Genomic DNA, 19,406 nt, shown 5'->3' on the forward strand with positions numbered 1-19,406 from the left:
GTCTCTGTCTGTGTGTCTCTGTCTGTCTCTCTGTCTGTCTCTTTCCTTGTCTGTCTGACTATTTCTATCTCTGTCTGTATTTGTATCAGTCTATCTGTCTCCATCTCTGTGTCTGTCTGTCTCTCTCTATCTCTGTGTCTGTCTCTATGTGTATGTCTGTCTGTCTCTTTGCCCGTCTGTCTCTTTGCCCGTCTGTCTCTTTGCCCGTCTGTCTCTTTGCCCGTCTGTCTCTTTCCCGGGCTGTCTCTTTCCAGGTCTGTCTCTTTCCCGGTCTGTCTCTCTCCCGGTCTGTCTCTCTCCCGGTCTGTCTCTCTCCCGGTCTGTCTCTCTCCCGGTCTGTCTCTCTCCCGGTCTGTCTCTCTCCCGGTCTGTCTCTCTCCCGGTCTGTCTCTCTCCCGGTCTGTCTCTCTCCCGGTCTGTCTCTCTCCCGGTCTGTCTCTCTCCCGGTCTGTCTCTCTCCCAGTCTGTCTCTCTCCCGGTCTGTCTCTCTCCCGGTCTGTCTCTTTCCCGGTCTGTCTCTTTCCCGGTCTGTCTCTTTCCCGGGCTGTCTCTTTCCCGGGCTGTCTCTTTCCCGGGCTGTCTCTTTCCCGGGCTGTCTCTTTCCCGGGCTGTCTCTTTCCCGGGCTGTCTCTTTCCCGGGCTGTCTCTTTCCCGGGCTGTCTCTTTCTCTGACTGTCTGTCTCTTTCTGTCTCTATCCATCTCTCCACCGACATCATATAACCTCACGCATAAGCTTCAACTAACAGTTTATTTTGTTCATATAGCAACCACTGACAGTTGCTATTAATAACCTATAGCTCCCACCTCCATTCAGTTTAATGGCGGCAGGATTTTAGAGACTAACTGTAAAGCACGGGGTTAAATTTTTCTGTCAAAACATAGTCTACATGGGGCGTCTGTGCAAAATTTCGTGATTGTAAATGCGACGGTGCAGATTCCTTTAGCGGACATACACACACACTCAGCTTTATATATTAGTTATATATACTATATATATGTGTGTATATATATATATATATGTATATATATATTATACACACACATTGATATTATTGGGTGATTCTTCCCTGTACAAACTTCCTCCTCTTTTGTTAGTTCTATTTATTAGACTCTGGTTGTTAGTCTATATTTTCTGCGCTATTTACACAAGATTAACAATGCATATTTCTTGACCGCAACATTTACTGACAATCGTGAATGAATCAGAAAGTGAAAGAATTACCTGGAGTATAAAAGACTTACAAGGTGTGTTACCAGTAGTATTGGGAAAGAAACATCCGTCTTGTAAGTAGCGTATATTTTAATGCAATATTAACGATATTTATCAAATGATATTTCTGTCAGATGCGTAGCTAGGGGCTCAATCCACGGAGGGGAGGCGAAACGACTGAGTAAGCCCCTAACCAGGCACCCCTGATTACAACTGCGGTAGCGCAGCCTAATCATAGATATAAGAGGTATAGGGAAGCCTCAGCAGAGCACCTCACCACAGGTCTAGGCTTTTACTGAAAACCACTATACAAAGATTAACACCGATATTACTGCCATACCATGACTGTGTAGTGGTGGATACCAGTCCTGCAGAACATACAAGAGATTACAGTGCAGTTACAGATAGTGGTTTACAGGTGATATTCTTTCTGATGGAGCTGGTAACTTTTCCCATCTTTTCCATTTGGCTCAGACTAATATGACAAGTTCTCCATCCACATCTCTTCTGCAGAGATTACAACAAAGACATTTTAATGATGTCTCCTGAGTCCTCCCATATACAGTGTGTCCACCCATATCCTGTCCACCGCCATTAACTTCAGAACGGCGGCAGCTATAGGCATAGAAGTGGTGTCTAGGTATAGTAAAGTAGCCATGCGCTACGCAATGAAACCACCTATAGCGCCACCTGGTGGAAAACAACAGAGTTAGCATTTTTATCTCAAACGGAACGAGATAGAGAAAAAAAGTGAATTACAAAGTTGTAGAGCATCATCAATTCAATACGAATTGACACCTTGCATACAGAAATGCTATGATATGAAACCCATGACCCCCCCAAAACATTGAATGCTGGTCACGCATATGGTGCTCATTTAACTTTGATGCTCAAAGTGGCCCCCGTCAGCTGCAATGCACATCTGGATTCTGGACAGAATACTGTGTCTTGCTGCACGTTGTGCAATATGGTAGGTGACACGTTTGCATACGTCGTGCATGAGGTATCGCTTCACGTCCGCAGCCTTGTGAGTTTTACACGTTCATATCATAGCATTTCTGTATGCAAGGTGTCGATTCGTATTGAATTGATGATGCCCTACAACTTTGTAATTCACTTTTTTTCACTATCTCGTTCCGTTTGAGATAAAAACACTAACTCCGTTGTTTTCCACCAGGTGGCGCTATAGGTGGTTTCATTGCGTAGCGCATGGCTACTTTACTATACCTAGACACCACTTCTATGCCTATAGCTGCCGCCGTTCTCAAGTTAATGGCAGTGGACACACTGTATAGTTCTCCTCTATACAGCATGATGCCCGCCACAGCTCCCACATACACAGCATGATGGGCACCAGAGTAGCCCCTTGCATGGCAGCTAAGATTATGCTTTTTTTTTGTGCCATATGACATATTTTCTCTTTTTTTTTTTTTTTTGCGTTTTTTTAAAACTGCCTTTGAGGGCTGTGTGGCCATGGCCAGCACTCCTTAGTTATTATGCAGCTTCCCTCACCTCCCATAATGCACTGCCCTATCTCTCTCTATAGATATATATTGTTCTATCCCATATGTGTCACTTACTTATATCTATATCCTATCTACCTCTTTCTCTCTCTCTCTCTCTCTCTCTCTCTCTATATATATATATATACTGTATATCATACTTATATCTATGTATCTATCTCTGTCATATATATATATATATATATATATATATATATATACACTGCATATAGATCATATTTCTATCTATCATTATTTATATTTTATCTATGTCTCAGATGAGATATATAATAGATATATTCGATCTACAGATAGAAAAAGGTGCACGGTAGATCAATAGTTGCATAGACAGAGTGTAGATGGATATGATAGATAAGACAGATATCTATAGATAGATATGCATAGAAATATCTATCTCATATCTGTTGTTAATGATGGCAGGGTGTCCACTGCTGGACAGAGTTGTAGTGTGTCGTGCATAATATATTTCTTGAGTGTGCTGAGGCAAATTACCTGAAATTTTATCACAGTCACAGACAGTGTAGTGGGTGCTCAAAACCCCTACTAAAAGACCGGAAATGTTATTAATAAAAGTGTTGTATTTTTAATACTGTATTGCATGCTAGTGTTAGGGCACCCCCTAGTGGCCGGGTGGGACGGCTGTTGCCACCGGGGAGGAGGAGTCGGCTGGATGTCTAGGGAAGGTCTGTGTGTGTGGAAGGGTAGTCGGATCCGGGACAGCAGTGTGTGACCATCGGTGGCAGTGTGTATGAGCGGAACATCAGGGGACGCCGGAGCAACGGAGGAGTACGCAACCTCAAAGGTCTGATTCCGCTGGTGTGGGTCCGGTGTGTGCTTGACCTAGGAGTGGGAGCCCGGAGAAGCGGAGTACCCAGGGCATATCCCCACTAGAGGGCGCGTTTGGACAGGTTGTCCCCAGCTCCACAGGAATTGCCGAAATCTGCTGACCGGATTGTATCTGTGCAAAATAAATGTTATCTTTTATTGGCATCAACTTCTGCCTGAGGACTGTTTGTGTACCTTCCGACGAAGATACTGACACCCATTGTCCCACCAAGCGAGTCCCCAACATTGAAGGAGTGATAGAGCCAGGGGTGTGCCGCGAATTCACTGCTGCCACGACTACACAGCCAGAGGCCTCCCTGGCTCATCACTTCATGTGGCGTAGTCGGCAGGATGCGATTCCCCTGCCAGGAACCCAAGAAGCCGGAGATCAAGTGGTGCCGAGTGCACCGTATCCGGGCTACGAGAGAAGATTTCCAGTCCCATGGTGGGAGGAAGAAGTGCCCAAGGCGTTGGACCGGGCACAAGATGGCGGCGAGAGGGCCGTTATCTGTGAAGCTGAGGAAGAAAAGGCGCGAAAAGTTGGCGCCGAAAGAAGAGCCTGGGGCTGGCCGGTGCCGAGGAAGAGGTACAGAGTACTCCGCCCAAAGAGGGGAGGCGCCAGTCCCAGGGCATTGAAGAAGACATACGAAGTGGGCGGTGTTCGGAAGAAAAAGAAGTACCGCCGCGGAGGAGTCAAGAGGATGCGTGAGGCTGGGGGAGGATTCTGTTTAAGAGCGGGAAACAAAGGCCCGCCTCCTCTTTCCTCAGTCTCAACTTTGACACCGTCGCCATTGGTCATACAGCCAACAGAGACAGATATGGAGATGTCGGGACAACCGGAAGAGCTTGCTACCACCATGGCTCTGGTCAGTCTAGGCCGGGGGCGGCCTAAGTTTGCGGCTGCAAGTGAAGCATCCCTTGTGGACCTGCCGATTGGACCGGGAGGTTCCACGCAGCCCGAAAAGGTGTCCTGGAAGACCACGTGGGACGCAAAGACCGGAGGCACGATCACGGAGGTCCGGGCAACGTATGCCACACAGCTCCCAGTAGGAGACCGGATTCCGGGGATCACGCATTCCCCTTGGGAGACCCCACAGCCGGGCGCCCTCGCTGCTACACCAACTGCCTCATATGGAGTGCCGGCCGAAGAGCTAGCGGAGCGGTTGGAGGAAGATCATCTGGGCTTCGTGTGGGAGCCGGTCATCGTCCCTTCCCCTGTGCAGCACCCCAGAGCTCCATCCCCGGTACCCGACCCTGTCAGAGAACGCCTGATGGCTGAAACCGTCGTCCGGGAAATGTTGTTCGGTCCCGGCGGCGAGGAGCTGGCCCTGCAGTTTACCACCGGAGTGGTGGTAAAGTTTAACCAGCAGGAGGGATACGGGTTCATCCGAGAAGTAGAGACCGGAGACGACTACTTCTATAATAGAGTACATCTGGATGTGGAGGGGCTGCCCAAACGACTCCATACGCTTTGGCCGGGCGAGAAAGTCCAATTCTTGCCGGACGCAGGAAGTCGCGGCCTGTTTGCCGTTGGCGTCTCCCGGATGCCGACCGCCCGGGAAGCGGCCCAGTGGCAGCAGGAGCTGGACTGGGAGGAGCAGCAGGAGCGGCGCCGGAGCCATCCAAGACCGGTCCCGTCCGCGCCCTCTCATTCCCGGCGCACCTTGTCCGCTGCCCCGGAAACATCATCTGGCCCGACCGCTGACCCGGAGAAGGTTCCCCCAGTGGTAGCGGTGACCCAGAGCGTGACCAACAAGCCGGTCATCGTCCTAGATGTGCCGCCACCTGCACCACAACCACCCCGGGCAGCGACGCCATCACCACCGCCGGGAGCGGAAGAAGCTGCGTCAGCAGAGCCACCTTTTGCTCCCGTGTTGTTCCGGAGGCTACGCCGCCAGCCAGGGCAGTCCCTGGGCGCCTACATACAGGCACAGGCGGAGGAGTGGAAGCGGTCCTGGCCTCCGGAATAGAGCTCTGCAGATTCCTTGCTTAAAGACCGGTGTTGTTCTTAGACCGGCAAAAGTTGTTGTTAAAAGTTTTACGGGCCTGTTGCCCGCCACCCAAGACCGGGAGCGCTGTTGAGCCTCCGGGCGCCACCCAAGACCGGGAGTGCTGTTGAGCCTCCGGGCGCCACCCAAGACCGGGAGCGCTGTTGAGCCTCCGGGCGCCATTGCAGAACCGGGAGCGCTGTTGATGCCTCCGGGCGATCCCTAAAGAACCGGGAGCGCCGCTGAACTGGTGCCGCTGTTGTTGTGGACTGACCTAAAAGGTTTTTTTTATATTATGTGTGTTTTTAGAGAAGAGCCGTGCCGGGAGGCTCGGGTTTTAAGAGGGGAGGCATGTAGTGGGTGCTCAAAACCCCTACTAAAAGACCGGAAATGTTATTAATAAAAGTGTTGTATTTTTAATACTGTATTGCATGCTAGTGTTAGGGCACCCCCTAGTGGCCGGGTGGGACGGCTGTTGCCACCGGGGAGGAGGAGTCGGCTGGATGTCTAGGGAAGGTCTGTGTGTGTGGAAGGGTAGTCGGATCCGGGACAGCAGTGTGTGACCATCGGTGGCAGTGTGTATGAGCGGAACATCAGGGGACGCCGGAGCAACGGAGGAGTACGCAACCTCAAAGGTCTGATTCCGCTGGTGTGGGTCCGGTGTGTGCTTGACCTAGGAGTGGGAGCCCGGAGAAGCGGAGTACCCAGGGCATATCCCCACTAGAGGGCACGTTTGGACAGGTTGTCCCCAGCTCCACAGGAATTGCCGAAATCTGCTGACCGGATTGTATCTGTGCAAAATAAATGTTATCTTTTATTGGCATCAACTTCTGCCTGAGGACTGTTTGTGTACCTTCCGCCGAAGATACTGACACCCATTGTCCCACCAAGCGAGTCCCCAACATTGAAGGAGTGATAGAGCCAGGGGTGTGCCGGGAATTCACTGCTGCCACGACTACACAGCCAGAGGCCTCCCTGGCTCATCACTTCAACAGCACAGGAGACAGCAGCAGAGAAGTGCCATGTTACTGAGCAGGAGCTAGATGACAGAAGAGGAACTTGTGCACAGGGCAGGGGGTGGGGACTATGAGCACAGTGCAGGGGGGCTGTGTGCCAAGTCAGTAGCCAAGGGTGCACATTGAAGTCATGTCTGACAGAGCAGGAAGACAGATGAGGTAAGCTTGTGTGAGGAAGGGCAGAGAAGCTTGTGCTGCAGAGCTCAGCACTCCCATAGCCTGAGGTAAACCAACTGACACTGCATCAGCTGCTGCTGGGAGCTCACACTGTGTAGGGTCTGCCCCCCACACTCAGAAAGTGTATTCAGTGTGTGTAGCTGCAGAAGGATTTTCCCTGACAACCAGCTTCTCTGTTTGGTTCAGAAACAGCCTATGGTAACATCCTCCAGAAGGTTTTTGAAAGTTTTACTTCCTGATTGATTTATAAAGTATATTTGAAAGTTTCTTAAAATCATTTGCTCTACATTATTATTAGATGAAAATTTAAATGACAGTTATGCTTTAAGAGCCAACCTTTAAGGGTAATGACACACGGTGAATAAAATGAAGCTAAAATGGAGCTAAACAAATCGCATTCCACTCAGACCAATATTACTTTATGGGGCAGCTCCCTTGAGCGATTTTTTTTTCTCAGCCCTAATCAGACCGAGAAAACAATCACACATGCTGCGGTAATTGCATCAGCTGATAATGGAGGAGATTGGTAGACTAGTCCCATCCTCTCCTGCCTTGCTCATTTCATTTTATTTTCTAACAAAACATGTAGTAAAATTTACATATATTTTAACGGTGGTTTTGTGTACTATTCCTAATTATTATTATTTTATTTATTTATTTATATTATAGCACCATTTATTCCATGACACTTTACATGTGAAAAGGGGTATACATAATAGTGACAAATACAATAATTATAAACAATACGAGGCAAAGACAGGTACAGAAGGAGCGAGGACCCTGCCCGTGAGTGTTCACAGTCTACAAGGGATAGGTGAGGACAGGGCCGCCATCAGGGCATTACTACTGGGACTCCTGTACTGGGCCCGGTGAGCAGCAGGCAGGAGAGGGGCCCGGACACGCTGACAGGCCCCTCCCCTTTCATTCCTCTGCTCACTGGGCCCCAGGGGCAGGGGGCGTTGACAGTACATTTCGCAGGGCTGGCCGTGCAGTGAGCAGGAGGCATGAGGTGGGGCCCGGGCTGTCAGCGTGTCTGGGCCCCACTGACAGGCCGGGCCCCTCCTCTTTCATTTCTCTGCTCACCGGGCCCCATGGGCAGGGGCCGGGGACGTTGCACTGACAGCACCTGCAGTCGAACAGGGGCCCCAAGCGGGAGCGGGCCCCTAGAGCCTAAAAACATGTTAACCCCTTAGCAACCTATGACATACTGGGTACGTCAGCGTGTCCGGGCCCCGCTGACAGCCCGGGCCCCTCCTCTTTCATTTCTCTGCTCACCGGGCCCCATGGGCAGGGGCCGGGGACGTTGCACTGACAGCACCTGCAGTCGAACAGGGGCCCCAAGCGGGAGCGGGCCCCTAGAGCCTAAAAACATGTTAACCCCTTAGCAACCTATGACATACTGGGTACGTCAGCGTGTCCGGGCCCCGCTGACAGCCCGGGCCCCTCCTCTTTCATTTCTCTGCTCACCGGGCCCCATGGGCAGGGGCCGAGGACGTTGCACTGACAGCACCTGCAGTCGAACAGGGGCCCCAAGCGGGAGCGGGACCCTAGAGCCTGAAAACATGTTAACCCCTTAGCGACCTATGACATACTGGGTACGTCATAGCTCCCTGGTACTTAAGGACCCATGACGTACCCAGTACGTCATGGTGAGATCGCGGCACCGGAGGCTGCAATCGCTTTGCAAATATCTTAGATTCGGGGAGGAGGGGCCCTCTGCCTGACCTCAAGAGGGGTGGTGTCTCCTCCCCGGACCTAAGGAGGCTGTGATTGGCTGACGAATGCCGCTTAGCCAATCACATGTAATGTAATGTTACAACCATTGAAAATGGTTGAAACATTAAAATCCAGCCATGTTCAGTGCAGCTATAGCACCGATCATTGGCTGGAGCTGGGTGACCTCAGTTTCACCCGGCCCCAGCTCTGATTGAAGAGACCGGCCTTGTGAACGATTTCTTCAATCACTGTGGATCTGGGGCCGGTGACTGCTCCCCTCAGCTTCACTCCGGCGTCTGTGGAAGGTGAGGGGAGTGATCGGTAAGTTTAAAGACACTGTCTCCTTTCAGCCGCCACCATTGCCCCAGCCCCCACCCATCAGCCGCCAGTTGCAACAGTAACTGCCCCTGATCCACCGTCACTAAACCCATCTGCTGCATCCCCTCCATCTGCCACCGCTCTCCCCATCAGCCGCTGCCCCCCTTCCTCATCTCACCTTCCTCCATCTGCTGTGACCCCCCCCACCTGCTGTGACCCCCCCACCTACTGTAACCCCCACCTGCTGTGACCCCACCCCCACCTGCTGTGACCCCCCCACCTGCTGTGACCCTCCCCCACCTGCTGTGACCCCCACCCCCCACCTGCTGTGACACCCACCCCCCACATGCTGTGATCCCCCCACCATCTATCCGTCTCTCTGTCTATCCGTCCCTCTGTCTATCCGTCCCTCTGTCTATCCGTCCCTCTGTCCATCCGTCCCTCTGTCCATCCGTCCCTCTGTCCATCCGTCCCTCTGTCCATCCGTCCCTCTGTCCATCCGTCTCTCTGTCCATCCGTCTCTCTGGCCATCAGTCCCTCTGGCCATCAGTCCCTCTGGCTATCCGTCCCTCTTTCTATCTGTCCCTCTTTCTATCCATCTCTCTGGCTATCCGTCTCTCTGGCTATCCGTCTCTCATCTATATGTAGCACCCACGGGGCAGGGGTTAAATGTTACTCGTCACCGGGCCAGTGATGTCGGGTCAGGGGGATGTCGCAGGTGGCCCTGCCTGGCTTCGTGGCCCCGAGGTGTACAATAAAAGGGGATTTGGATGATGGTGGGGGAATGATGAGGATGATAGTCTTGTGACGCCACCTGTGGTACGTGGCCAGGGATTAGCTGCCGCTGCTGTTGCTGTCCTCCGGGGCGGATGGTGTTGCAGCAAGGATGGTTCTGCTCCTCACAGGTGGAGCGGGGCCCCGGGGAGGATGGTGAAGAGAGTAGTGGCCGTTGGCGCTGAAGCGCGAGGCGACGGCAATCAAAAGGCTGAATCAGCTGCTGTGGTTGCAGCCGTGATGGGCCCCAGCCGATCCCAGATCTGTTGGAGGTTAGAACCGGTACGGTGGTCGATGGGCTCTTCCTTCTTGTGCCTTTTAAAGATGGATCCCCGTGTCCTGATGCTGCTTGGGGACCCCGGTTTGTGTAGTGTTAGCTCCTGTCCCGTGTGTAGGTGACGCGGGGCCGCTGTGGGGCTTGACTGTAATCACGACTCCGGACCCTATGTGGCACTGTGCTCCGGGATCTCGTGGTGGTCAGAAGGACATGCAATCCCCCTGTCCTGCAGATTCTGGTGATACAACGTGAAGTCTGTTCCACCCTAAAGGCTCTGCACCCTGAACCGCACCGGTCCCACTCTTGTTCTCTCCTGCTGGAGAACACTAATTGTTGTGTAAGCTCCTAACTCCCCCTAGTGGCTGCTCCTCCCCCGGTTCCCTGTCACTAGTGGGTGGCTGCCCCCCATGTTTGGTGACTACCTTAAGACCCGACCCTAGCCTAGTCCCCAGTGGGGAGGGCAACCTGGTTGTGTATATGACTTTGTGTTGTGGAACTGGTACCGACCTCCTCTGGATCCAGGATGAGTACTGCACCTTAAGTGAGGTGCAGTACCCCGTGGTGACTGAAGCCTCAGGAGTGCCACATATCCATCTATCTATCTATGATTCTATCTATCTGCTGAAAGAGCCTTAAAAAGGCAAAAGACCTGTGGAAAAGAAAGCGCATAGGGTCTTACCCTGATAACCAGGGGGTACAAAAGAGAGTAATCCTACTCACCGATCAGGGTTGTGACAAGGCACAACTCCTGTAACAGCATGTATGTGGATCAACGGCAGCAGTACCCCAAGCGGCAGATAACAGAGAGAGGTAGTGGAAAGGGGCTTTTAAACACCGCGCCAAAGATCCCAGATGTAATCTTGAATTAATGTATTTTCATTTCGGCATAGGTCTACGCGTTTCAGGAGGCTCAGCTCCCTTCCTCAGGACCAGCAAGCACAAGATACATCAAATCTCATTCGTAGACCTATGCCGAAATGAAAATACATTAATTCAAGATTACATCTGGGATCTTTGGCGCGGTTTTTAAAAGCCTCTTTCCACTACCTCTCTCTGAAAGAGCCTTAAAGGGAACCTGTTAGCAGGTTTTTGCTCCCCCATCTGAGAGCAGCATAAAGTAGAAACAGATATCCTGATTCCAGCGATGTGTCACTTACTGGGCTGTTTGCTTTCATTGTGATAAAATCAATGTTTTCTCTGCTGCAGATCTAGCAATTATACAGAGCTCATGAATATGCTGGACTACCTGCAGCACGCCAAGTAGCCCTGTAATGATCTCCTGCTGATTAACCAGTGATGTTATCAAAACTATACTAAGCAGCCCAATAAGTGACAATTGCTGGAATCAGGATCTCTTCCCCTACATTATGCTGCGCTCAGATTAGGTGTTAAAAACCTGGTGACAGAATCCCTTTGAAGGGGTTGTCAGGTCTAAATCCGCAAGTCTGCATTATCACAATTTGGTTTCAATTACTTTAAAAACTATGTGACACATTCCCTTAAAGAAAAAAATTAAATAGATATACCAAAAATAGATATATACCAAAGAAGTTAGATTTAAAAAGAAAAAAAAAAGTTTACCTTGTCATGGTGGCAGGCTTAAAAAATCTTTTGGCCAAAACAAAATCTGATGGCTGCGTGTGTGACACGGTGTTCAATGTGAAGGGTTGATGTGTGATTGGTGAGGCTGTAGTGCAGAAGTGAAGTTTTTCCAAGAGTGGCGGTGGGACTGTGGAAGATTCGTGGGGTGGAGGTGGAGCTGGAGTGGAGGCAGAGCTGGGGTGGAGCCTCAAGGGGGCCCTGAACTTTTGCCAGTATGGGGCCCTGAAATTCCTAGTGGCAGCCCTGGGTGAGGATACTGTAGGTGAGGGTAGAGCAGGTCGTGCAACGCTATAGTGGACTGAGGGTTTCCAATGTACGCGAGAGTCTGATATGTTGTGGCAGAGCATTCCAGAGTATGGGGGAGGCACAGGAGAAATCTTGTATGTGTGGCACCCCTGAGGCTTTAGTCGCCACAGAGTATTGCACCTGATTTTAGGTGTAATGCTAAACCTGGATCCTGAAGAGATCAGTACCGGTGTCACCACATACACACTCAAATACACACCAGGTTGCCCCTGTCCCTATTGGGGACTGGGCTAGGGTCGGGTTACAAAGGGGTCTGTAACAGAGTGTCATTTATAGGATGCCCTCACACAGGGGCCCCAGTTCCACTAGCTTGGGACCTGGATGGGGGGAGGTGCGACCAGCAGGGGGAGTCAGGAGCCAGCACAACAGTTAGAGACTTCTCCAGCAGGAGGGGAAAGGACCAGACGTGTCTCATGGGTGCTCCGGTGGGAAAGAGGAGAGTTCACATGGTTGCCGCAGGGGAGAGTGAATCTGCTCCCCTTGGAACCAGTGCTTACTGGCACCGCCGCTCAGTGCCTCGGTGTCCGCTATTACTACTCCAGTCATCATCCTCCCCGGGGCCTGCTCCACCTGTGGGGAGTGATACCACCCCAGGCTGCTAATACCATCCGCCCTGGAGGACAGCGACAGCAGCGGCGGCTAATTCCCTGGCCGGATACCACAGGTGGCATCACGACATTCATCCCACTACTGTATGCCTCGGGGCAACGAAGCCGGGCAAGGAAGCCCATGCCCGGCAATGAGTAGGTTAACCGCATGCCCCGTGGGGCACTACATATGCAATTGTGGGAAGAGGAGATGCAAGGGGAGTAGTAAAGTAGATCTTTTGAGGATCGGATGTTTGTGCAGGTAGGTACCGGGAGACTAGGTCACAGATTTATGGAGGAGACAGGGGTTGTATGTTGTATGTCATGGTTAGGGTCTTGAACTGGAGTCGTTGGGCGATGGGAAGCCAGTGAAGGGATTGGCAGAGAGGAGAGGTCGGGTAGTAGCAAGGGGATAGGTGGATTAGTTGGGCAGTATAGTAAATTGGTATCGAAAGACAAAGTTAAACCAAATTTTGGCTTACTGAACACCAGAGTTGATAGCTTAGAGGCAGGGTTGGTGCCAGTTTTTTTTGTGGGCTCCAGGTGAAAGAGTCCAGTGGGCCACTTGCACATGCAGACACGCACATACATAGATATGTACACATACAGGCATACGTACATATATATATATATATATATATATATATATATATATATATATATAATTTGAAGACAAATCCACAAAAATACATAGAAACAGACATAAATATATATACAGTCATATACACTGACATACATAGATGTGAGAATACAATATATTTTTCTATATGCTTTTCTATAACCAAACTTTCTTTTTATATGAGTAAGAAGGTAGAGCCTGTTTTCTGATTATTGCTGCATATCAGGAAAGCAAGCATGTGTACACCAAGGTCAGCAGCTGATGTTGTGAGACAAAGGAACGGAATTAAAATATTGATAATGATGACTGACTGAATCTGTGCAGCTACGTGCCAAAAATCGTGCAATCTATGGAGTCAGAAAACAGGAGGGGCTGCTGAGGAACTCCCAAAAAAAATGGACACACGTCACAGGATTTTTGCATATGTTTTTAATATAGCTATTGGCATATGTGACGCCCTGGGCAAGCCAGGGGTCACAGGTCATAACACCACCACACCCTACACCCCAGTTAGGAACACCAAGGCTAACCAAAAATCCTTGTTGCCTTCCTCCAGGGGCTGATGTCCACACCAGGGGGTGGGCCAGGCGGTTGGCTCCGCCCACCGAGGAGTTCACAGCCCTGGAGGCGGGAAAACCAGGCAGTCAAGCTAGGGAGGAGGAAGTAGAATGAGGTGAAGTGGTAGAGAAGCTTGAGAGAAAGAGTAAAAAGTGACAGTGAGTAAAGCCTGAAGCTGGTCCGGGTGTGTGCCCCGGACTGAGACAGCAAGGTCAGCAGACGGCGGTGACTGTCTGCAGGGGTGACTGCTTGGAGGTTGCTGGAAGGACCGCAGACGGGTGGTGGCCCGGCGGTACCGGAGCGGTATACGAAGAGCAGTCAGCACCAGTGGCAGGGGCCTTTCGGATCCCGGCAAGGCTAGGAGTCGCCGTGAATTTGCCAAATCCGTTAGTGAAGGGGACCTCTGGGTCTCCCAACAAGCAAGTCCCGATTGAAGGCAACAGTCCAACCGTTACAGAGAGACACCGCCACCGCCAGGGCACCAGTTTCTCAGGGCCAGCGCCTGCGGGCAAAGTGGGGCTCCTCCGGCCCATATCCAAGCCGGGGAGCGGGTTACCGGTGGGAACCCATCGCAACCATCATCATCTTAGGTGCAGGAAAAGGGACCGTCACCGTCAACTACTGGGGAAAAGCAAGTGCAGCTGTCCGTGGGAACCGTCTTTCCAGCCGTGTGTTTTACCGAGAACTGTGTCATCGTCTCAGGCTGAGTGAGTACCACAGTGCCGCAAGGCACAGCGCTGCCCCCGCGTCCCTGCACCCCACCAAGCCCTGCATCACCCACCTCATCACTGGGCCCCGGGACAACCAACCCCCCTACCCACGGAGGGGAGGACTAACATCTAGCTGCTCCATACCATCACTCCCGGGATCTCCATACAGAGCAGCGGTGGTGTCAACAAATCACCACAACCGTGGGTGGCGTCACGGACAATAAACTATATCCCAAAAACCAATCCCCTTTCACTCACGGGCGAGGAGCGCCGCTCGAGTCCCCGGGATCCGGCCCATCGCTCGAGCCACCGAGCAGCAGCAGCAGGCCGCAGTGCCAGCCGGGCCCGAGCAGTGGGAGAGCGCGGCGTCCCCTCCTCCGCCCGCGACACATACACATCATACATGCACACAAAGACGCATTAAAGATATTGTTAAAATGGGGAAGCCAGCAATAAGCCTCACTAACCTCCCATACTTGTCACCTGTCCAGCTCCTCCCTGGCATGTGGCTGTGCTGCATGATGGCTTTGATTTTAACTGACATGGCTGTGCACAGTGAGACTGCTGTATATATATATCACAGGAGGCGCTCAGGGCAAATACTTGACAGAGGAGACTGAGGGCTATAGTATATACATCACAGGAGGGGGGGGGTCCAGTGTATACAGCTTTGGCAAAAATTAAGAGACCAGAACACAGTTTTATAAAAATCAGCTTCTCTACATGTCGATTCCAATGTCAGTTGAACTCCAACCAACAACTTATTCTACTGGCCAGGAATGGCATAAGGTCACCCAAAATCAGTGTAAAAGACTGGTGGAAACCATGCCAAGACGCATGAAAGCTGTGATTAAAAATCATTGTTATTCCACAAAATATTGATTTCTGATCTGTTCCTGAGTTAAAACATTAGTATTGTTGTTTCTAAATGATTATGAACTTGTTTTCTTTCTATTATTTGAGGTCTGAAAGCATTGTGCATTGTTTTTGTTATTTTGATTATTTCTCATTTTCAGAAAAGAAATACAAAATGTATTTCTTGGAAATTCGGAGACGTTGCCAGTAGTTTAGAATAAAAGAACAATTTACATTTTACTATAAAATATACCTATAAAGAGAAAAATCAGAAAAACTGAACATTTTGCAATGGTCTCTTTTTTTGCCAGAGCTGTACATCACAACGGAGGCTGGGGGCTACAGCATATACATCACAGGAGGGCCTGGGGGATACAGTATATACATCACAGGAGGGGCTCGGGACACAGACATTACTGGGGGCATACACATTACTGGGGGAATACACAATACTGGGGCATAGAGGTTACTAGGGGCATACACATTATTGGGGTGGAGGCATACAGCTCTAGGGGGCCATACATTTCTGGGGTCCCATACAGCTCTGGTGGGGCACATACAGCTCTGGGGGCTCACACAGCTTTGGGACCATACAGCTCTGGGGGCACATATAGCTCTGGGGGCCCATACTTCTGTAGGGGGGCACATACATCTCTGGGGGCACATACAGCTCGGGGGGGCATACAGCTAGGATGGAAGGCGGGGCACATACAGCTCTGGGCCCAGGTGATGCTGCCTGGCGCTGTGGCTCTTTCTTCATCTGTGGAATGGGAGCGCAGCACAACACTCACTAGCTCTGCCCACAGATGAGCTTCTATACATGTGCATGCAGCGTTCAGCAGTGAACGCTGGGTGCAAGTGCTGGGTTTAAAGGGCCACTAGCCAGGAAACTGCGGCTGCCGAAAGCTGCAGAGATGATCACCTCCCCTGACGACGATGAGTGTGCCCCCCCAGCTGTTCAGGGCCCCGGCACTTGCCAGAGTGCACTGGGTGTTGATGCCGGCCCTGCTTAGAGGCAACAGCTAGGAAAAGGTGACTCTTGGGAGCAAAGATTGCTGTGTAAATTTCAGCACAATGCAAATAAATGGAGTCACATTGCAACTGCAAGGTATCGCAACAATCAAGTGGCAAAAAGTCATAACAAAAACAAAAAACAAAATGAGCTGGAAGTTGGAGTAAATGCAACATGTAGGTGCACATTGACACTGAGGCTATTTAACAGGCAAGAGTTACACTAAAACAAATGCATATATACCAGGCAGTAAGCAAATAAATAAATAGAAATAGTCCTCCTAATTTTGATACCCAGCCATGATAAAGCACAACAGCTAGGGGCTGGTATTCTCAGGCTGGGGAGAACGATGGTTATTGGGAGCCCACCAGCCTAAGAATAGCAGCTGCCAGGATTGTCGCATCCATTAGATGCGACAATCCCAGCACTTTACCCAGCTCTTCCCGACTGCCCTGGTGCGGTGGCAATCAGGGTAATATAAGGGGTTAATGGCAGCCCACAGTTGCCACTAAGCCCTGGATTAGTAATGGCAGGCATCTATGAGACCCCTCCTTTTACTAATCTGTAAGTAAAATAAAATAAACACAAACACCAAAAAAACCTTTATTTAGAATAAGACAAAAAAATACCTTCTTTCACCACTTTATTAACCCCCAAAACACCCTACAAGTCCGACATAATCTATACAAGGTCCCACCACGATTCCAACACTGCTACATCTGAAGTCACACAGCATGATCATGGAACATGACTGCCTGCTCTGAGGTTCAGGCAGAGAAAGAATGAGTCGTGCGATCAGTGGTGACGTAACTCAGGTTATCTGTGGTCACAGAGGGAGGTTCCCACGGTCCTCCACCTGTGACAGCAGGTAACCTGACAGTAAACTCAGTGACTTGACATCATGTGAAACCTGCATTTCCTGGCGGAAAACTGTGGTTTTTTTGCCAATAGGGTGTTTTTTATATTTTATAAATAAAGGACTTTTTTGGTGTTTGTGTTTATTTACGATCACTTACAGATTAGTAATGGGGGGTGGTCTCATAGACGCCTGCCATTACTAATCCCGGGCTAGTGGCAGCTGTGGGCTGTTGTTAACCCCTGCTATTATCTATCCCAAGTGCCACCGCTCGGGAAGTGCCAGGTAAAGTGCCGGAAGCGAATGGGCGGCTGCAGGAGCAGTGTATAGCCGCTCCGGTGTCTCGGGAAGTATAACTCGCCTGCTCTTATTCTGCTATCCCTTCTACCACAATTTTTAATAGCCGCATTCTGGTTCCCATAGACTTATATGGAGACCGGCATCCAGTCAGATGTCAGGGATCAACTTCGGGCCAGATACAAATTTTCTGTCTGGTTAGTCCCACCGATCCCAGATATCTGGGAGTTTGTCCATCACTAGGGAACACGTATTCTGGTTTGCTTCACACATACTGTATTTCTTTACTCATCATTTCCATACGTGTTCTTTTGTGGTTTTGATATCTTCAGTCTGAAGCTACAATGTATACAAATATACTTGATATTTAACCTCATAACTATTTCAATATTCCATAGGCAAATTTATAGACGTTAAAGGAATACAAAGTAAACAGCCATGCCATGCAAGGTAAGTGTACACTGCAGCTTTTCTACAGGTCTACTCTTCATTATTACAGTATTATGAAAAGCATAATTTTTGAAGAATGAAATCAATTGCAAAACTTGTCTTCCTTCACTTTTGCATTCTAGCTGAACATCTAATTTGCATCTGTATGTGCAGATGCCTCCCTAATTGTAGTTGAGCGAGTACCTAACTATTCGTACTCGCTATACTCATAACGAGTACTGTCTAATTCATTCCGAATATCATGTGCAATGGAAGTCAATGGGGAAGAACTCGCAAAGTAACGAGTAATCCAAATGCCGTACAATTCGTGCAAGTAGTGCGGCATTCTGCTATCTCGTTACATTGCGAGAATTCTCAATTGACTTGCATTGTACACGTTATTTGGCACGAATACGTAGACATTACTTGTTATGAGTATAGTGAGTATGAATAGTTAGCTACTCGCTCAATGCTAATGCTGGTCAAAGTACCGTATCTTTATAAATGCCATACACAGTGCATAACTCATGTTTGGAATAACCTTTAAATAATATGATTCTTGAATAAATTACAGAAATACAGAATAGAAATATCACACGTTATGAAAAAAATTAATATCCTTTGGTTGCTAAAATCCTGGGTTCTTATTCAGGGCCAGTTTTATACAAAGTGGGAACCTGGGAAAATATTAAAAGTAGAGCCCCAACTGCAAACTGTCAAGACTATAGTTTGCTCTAATGGGGTTAAGTCAGGTGGGAGGGGTCTATTTGGTCATGCCTCATTCGGAACGCCGCCAGTAATAGTTCCTGTTCTGCAGCATGCTACTGGTTCCTGTAAGTTTGCTTTGATCTTTCCTGCTACCCAGCATACCTCTCCCTGACCTCTGTTCCCCTTGTACTGTCTATCCGACTTGTCTACCTGACCCAGATCCCGTTCTGTGTCTCTGCCTCCACCATCTCCTCTGTACTTACTTGCTCTCCCGGCCTATGACCTCGGTACATTCCCCTGACTATGGCTCTGCTCTCCTTTGGCTCTTGACGTGACTTCTTGGATTCCGACCCTCTTGCTTTCACTTGACTATGGTTTGCTCACTCCCCGTATATTGACATTATATCCCGGTACACAAAAACATTTAAAGGGAATCTGTCAGCAGCCTTTTTCCTCCTCATCTGAGAGCAGCATAATGTAGACAAAGAGATTCTGCATCCAACGGTATATCACTTAGATTACTGGCTGCAGCCATTCTGACTAGTGTTGAGCGGACCCAGACTGTAAAAGTGCAGACCTGCGCAGGTTCAAAGGTATCCGAGTGCCAGACTCGGGCCTAGAATTCCGGGTATTTATCCAAATCTGGCACTCGGGAAATAAAAAAATAAGGCAAGCACGCGAGTCTCACAGAGTCTCATGCGCAGTTGTAATTGCTTCCGCGGCCGCTTATTCCACTTCCTGGGCCGCGCATTATTTTTCATGCACAGGATCGCCATTAGGGCATGACAACCATGACTGGTGTTTAGGGCCCGGTGAAGAGGGGGGCATGGCCAGGGCACAGGGTAATCACTTAGCTTTATTAAGCCCCCGGCAGGTCCCCCTTGTTCATCGGGCCCCAGTCACAGATGCAGCTGAGGGGCCCGGCCATGTCGCTTTGGCCACTACACATGGCTAATGTGCATGTGAAGCACTTCAGGAGCATTGGATACAAATTAGCCATGTTCTGCAGGCAAGGTCAGTGGAGCAGAGCAGAGTGCTGGTG

At 49.9% G+C, this 19,406-nt stretch overlaps 1 protein-coding gene across 2 annotated transcripts in view; it reads left to right on the forward strand.

Moving 5' to 3' along the window:
• The first annotated feature begins 1,264 nt into the window (after nt 1-1,264).
• LOC142254799 (phospholipase A and acyltransferase 3-like) overlaps nt 1,265-19,406 on the forward strand; it is a 42,020-nt gene continuing 23,878 nt past the window's right edge. Inside the window, exons 1-2 of one of the 2 annotated variants that reach the window (XM_075326108.1) lie at nt 1,265-1,285; nt 17,626-17,677. In XM_075326108.1, coding sequence (XP_075182223.1) covers nt 17,666-17,677 — 12 coding nt within the window. In that variant the 5' untranslated portion in view covers nt 1,265-1,285; nt 17,626-17,665. Of the gene's footprint in view, nt 1,286-6,666; nt 6,723-17,625; nt 17,678-19,406 lie in introns of those variants that run through there. The other variant, XM_075326107.1, reaches the window with a different exon arrangement.

Source organism: Anomaloglossus baeobatrachus, chromosome 10, assembly GCF_048569485.1.
Source record: "Anomaloglossus baeobatrachus isolate aAnoBae1 chromosome 10, aAnoBae1.hap1, whole genome shotgun sequence".
Lineage (NCBI taxonomy): Eukaryota > Metazoa > Chordata > Amphibia > Anura > Aromobatidae > Anomaloglossus > Anomaloglossus baeobatrachus.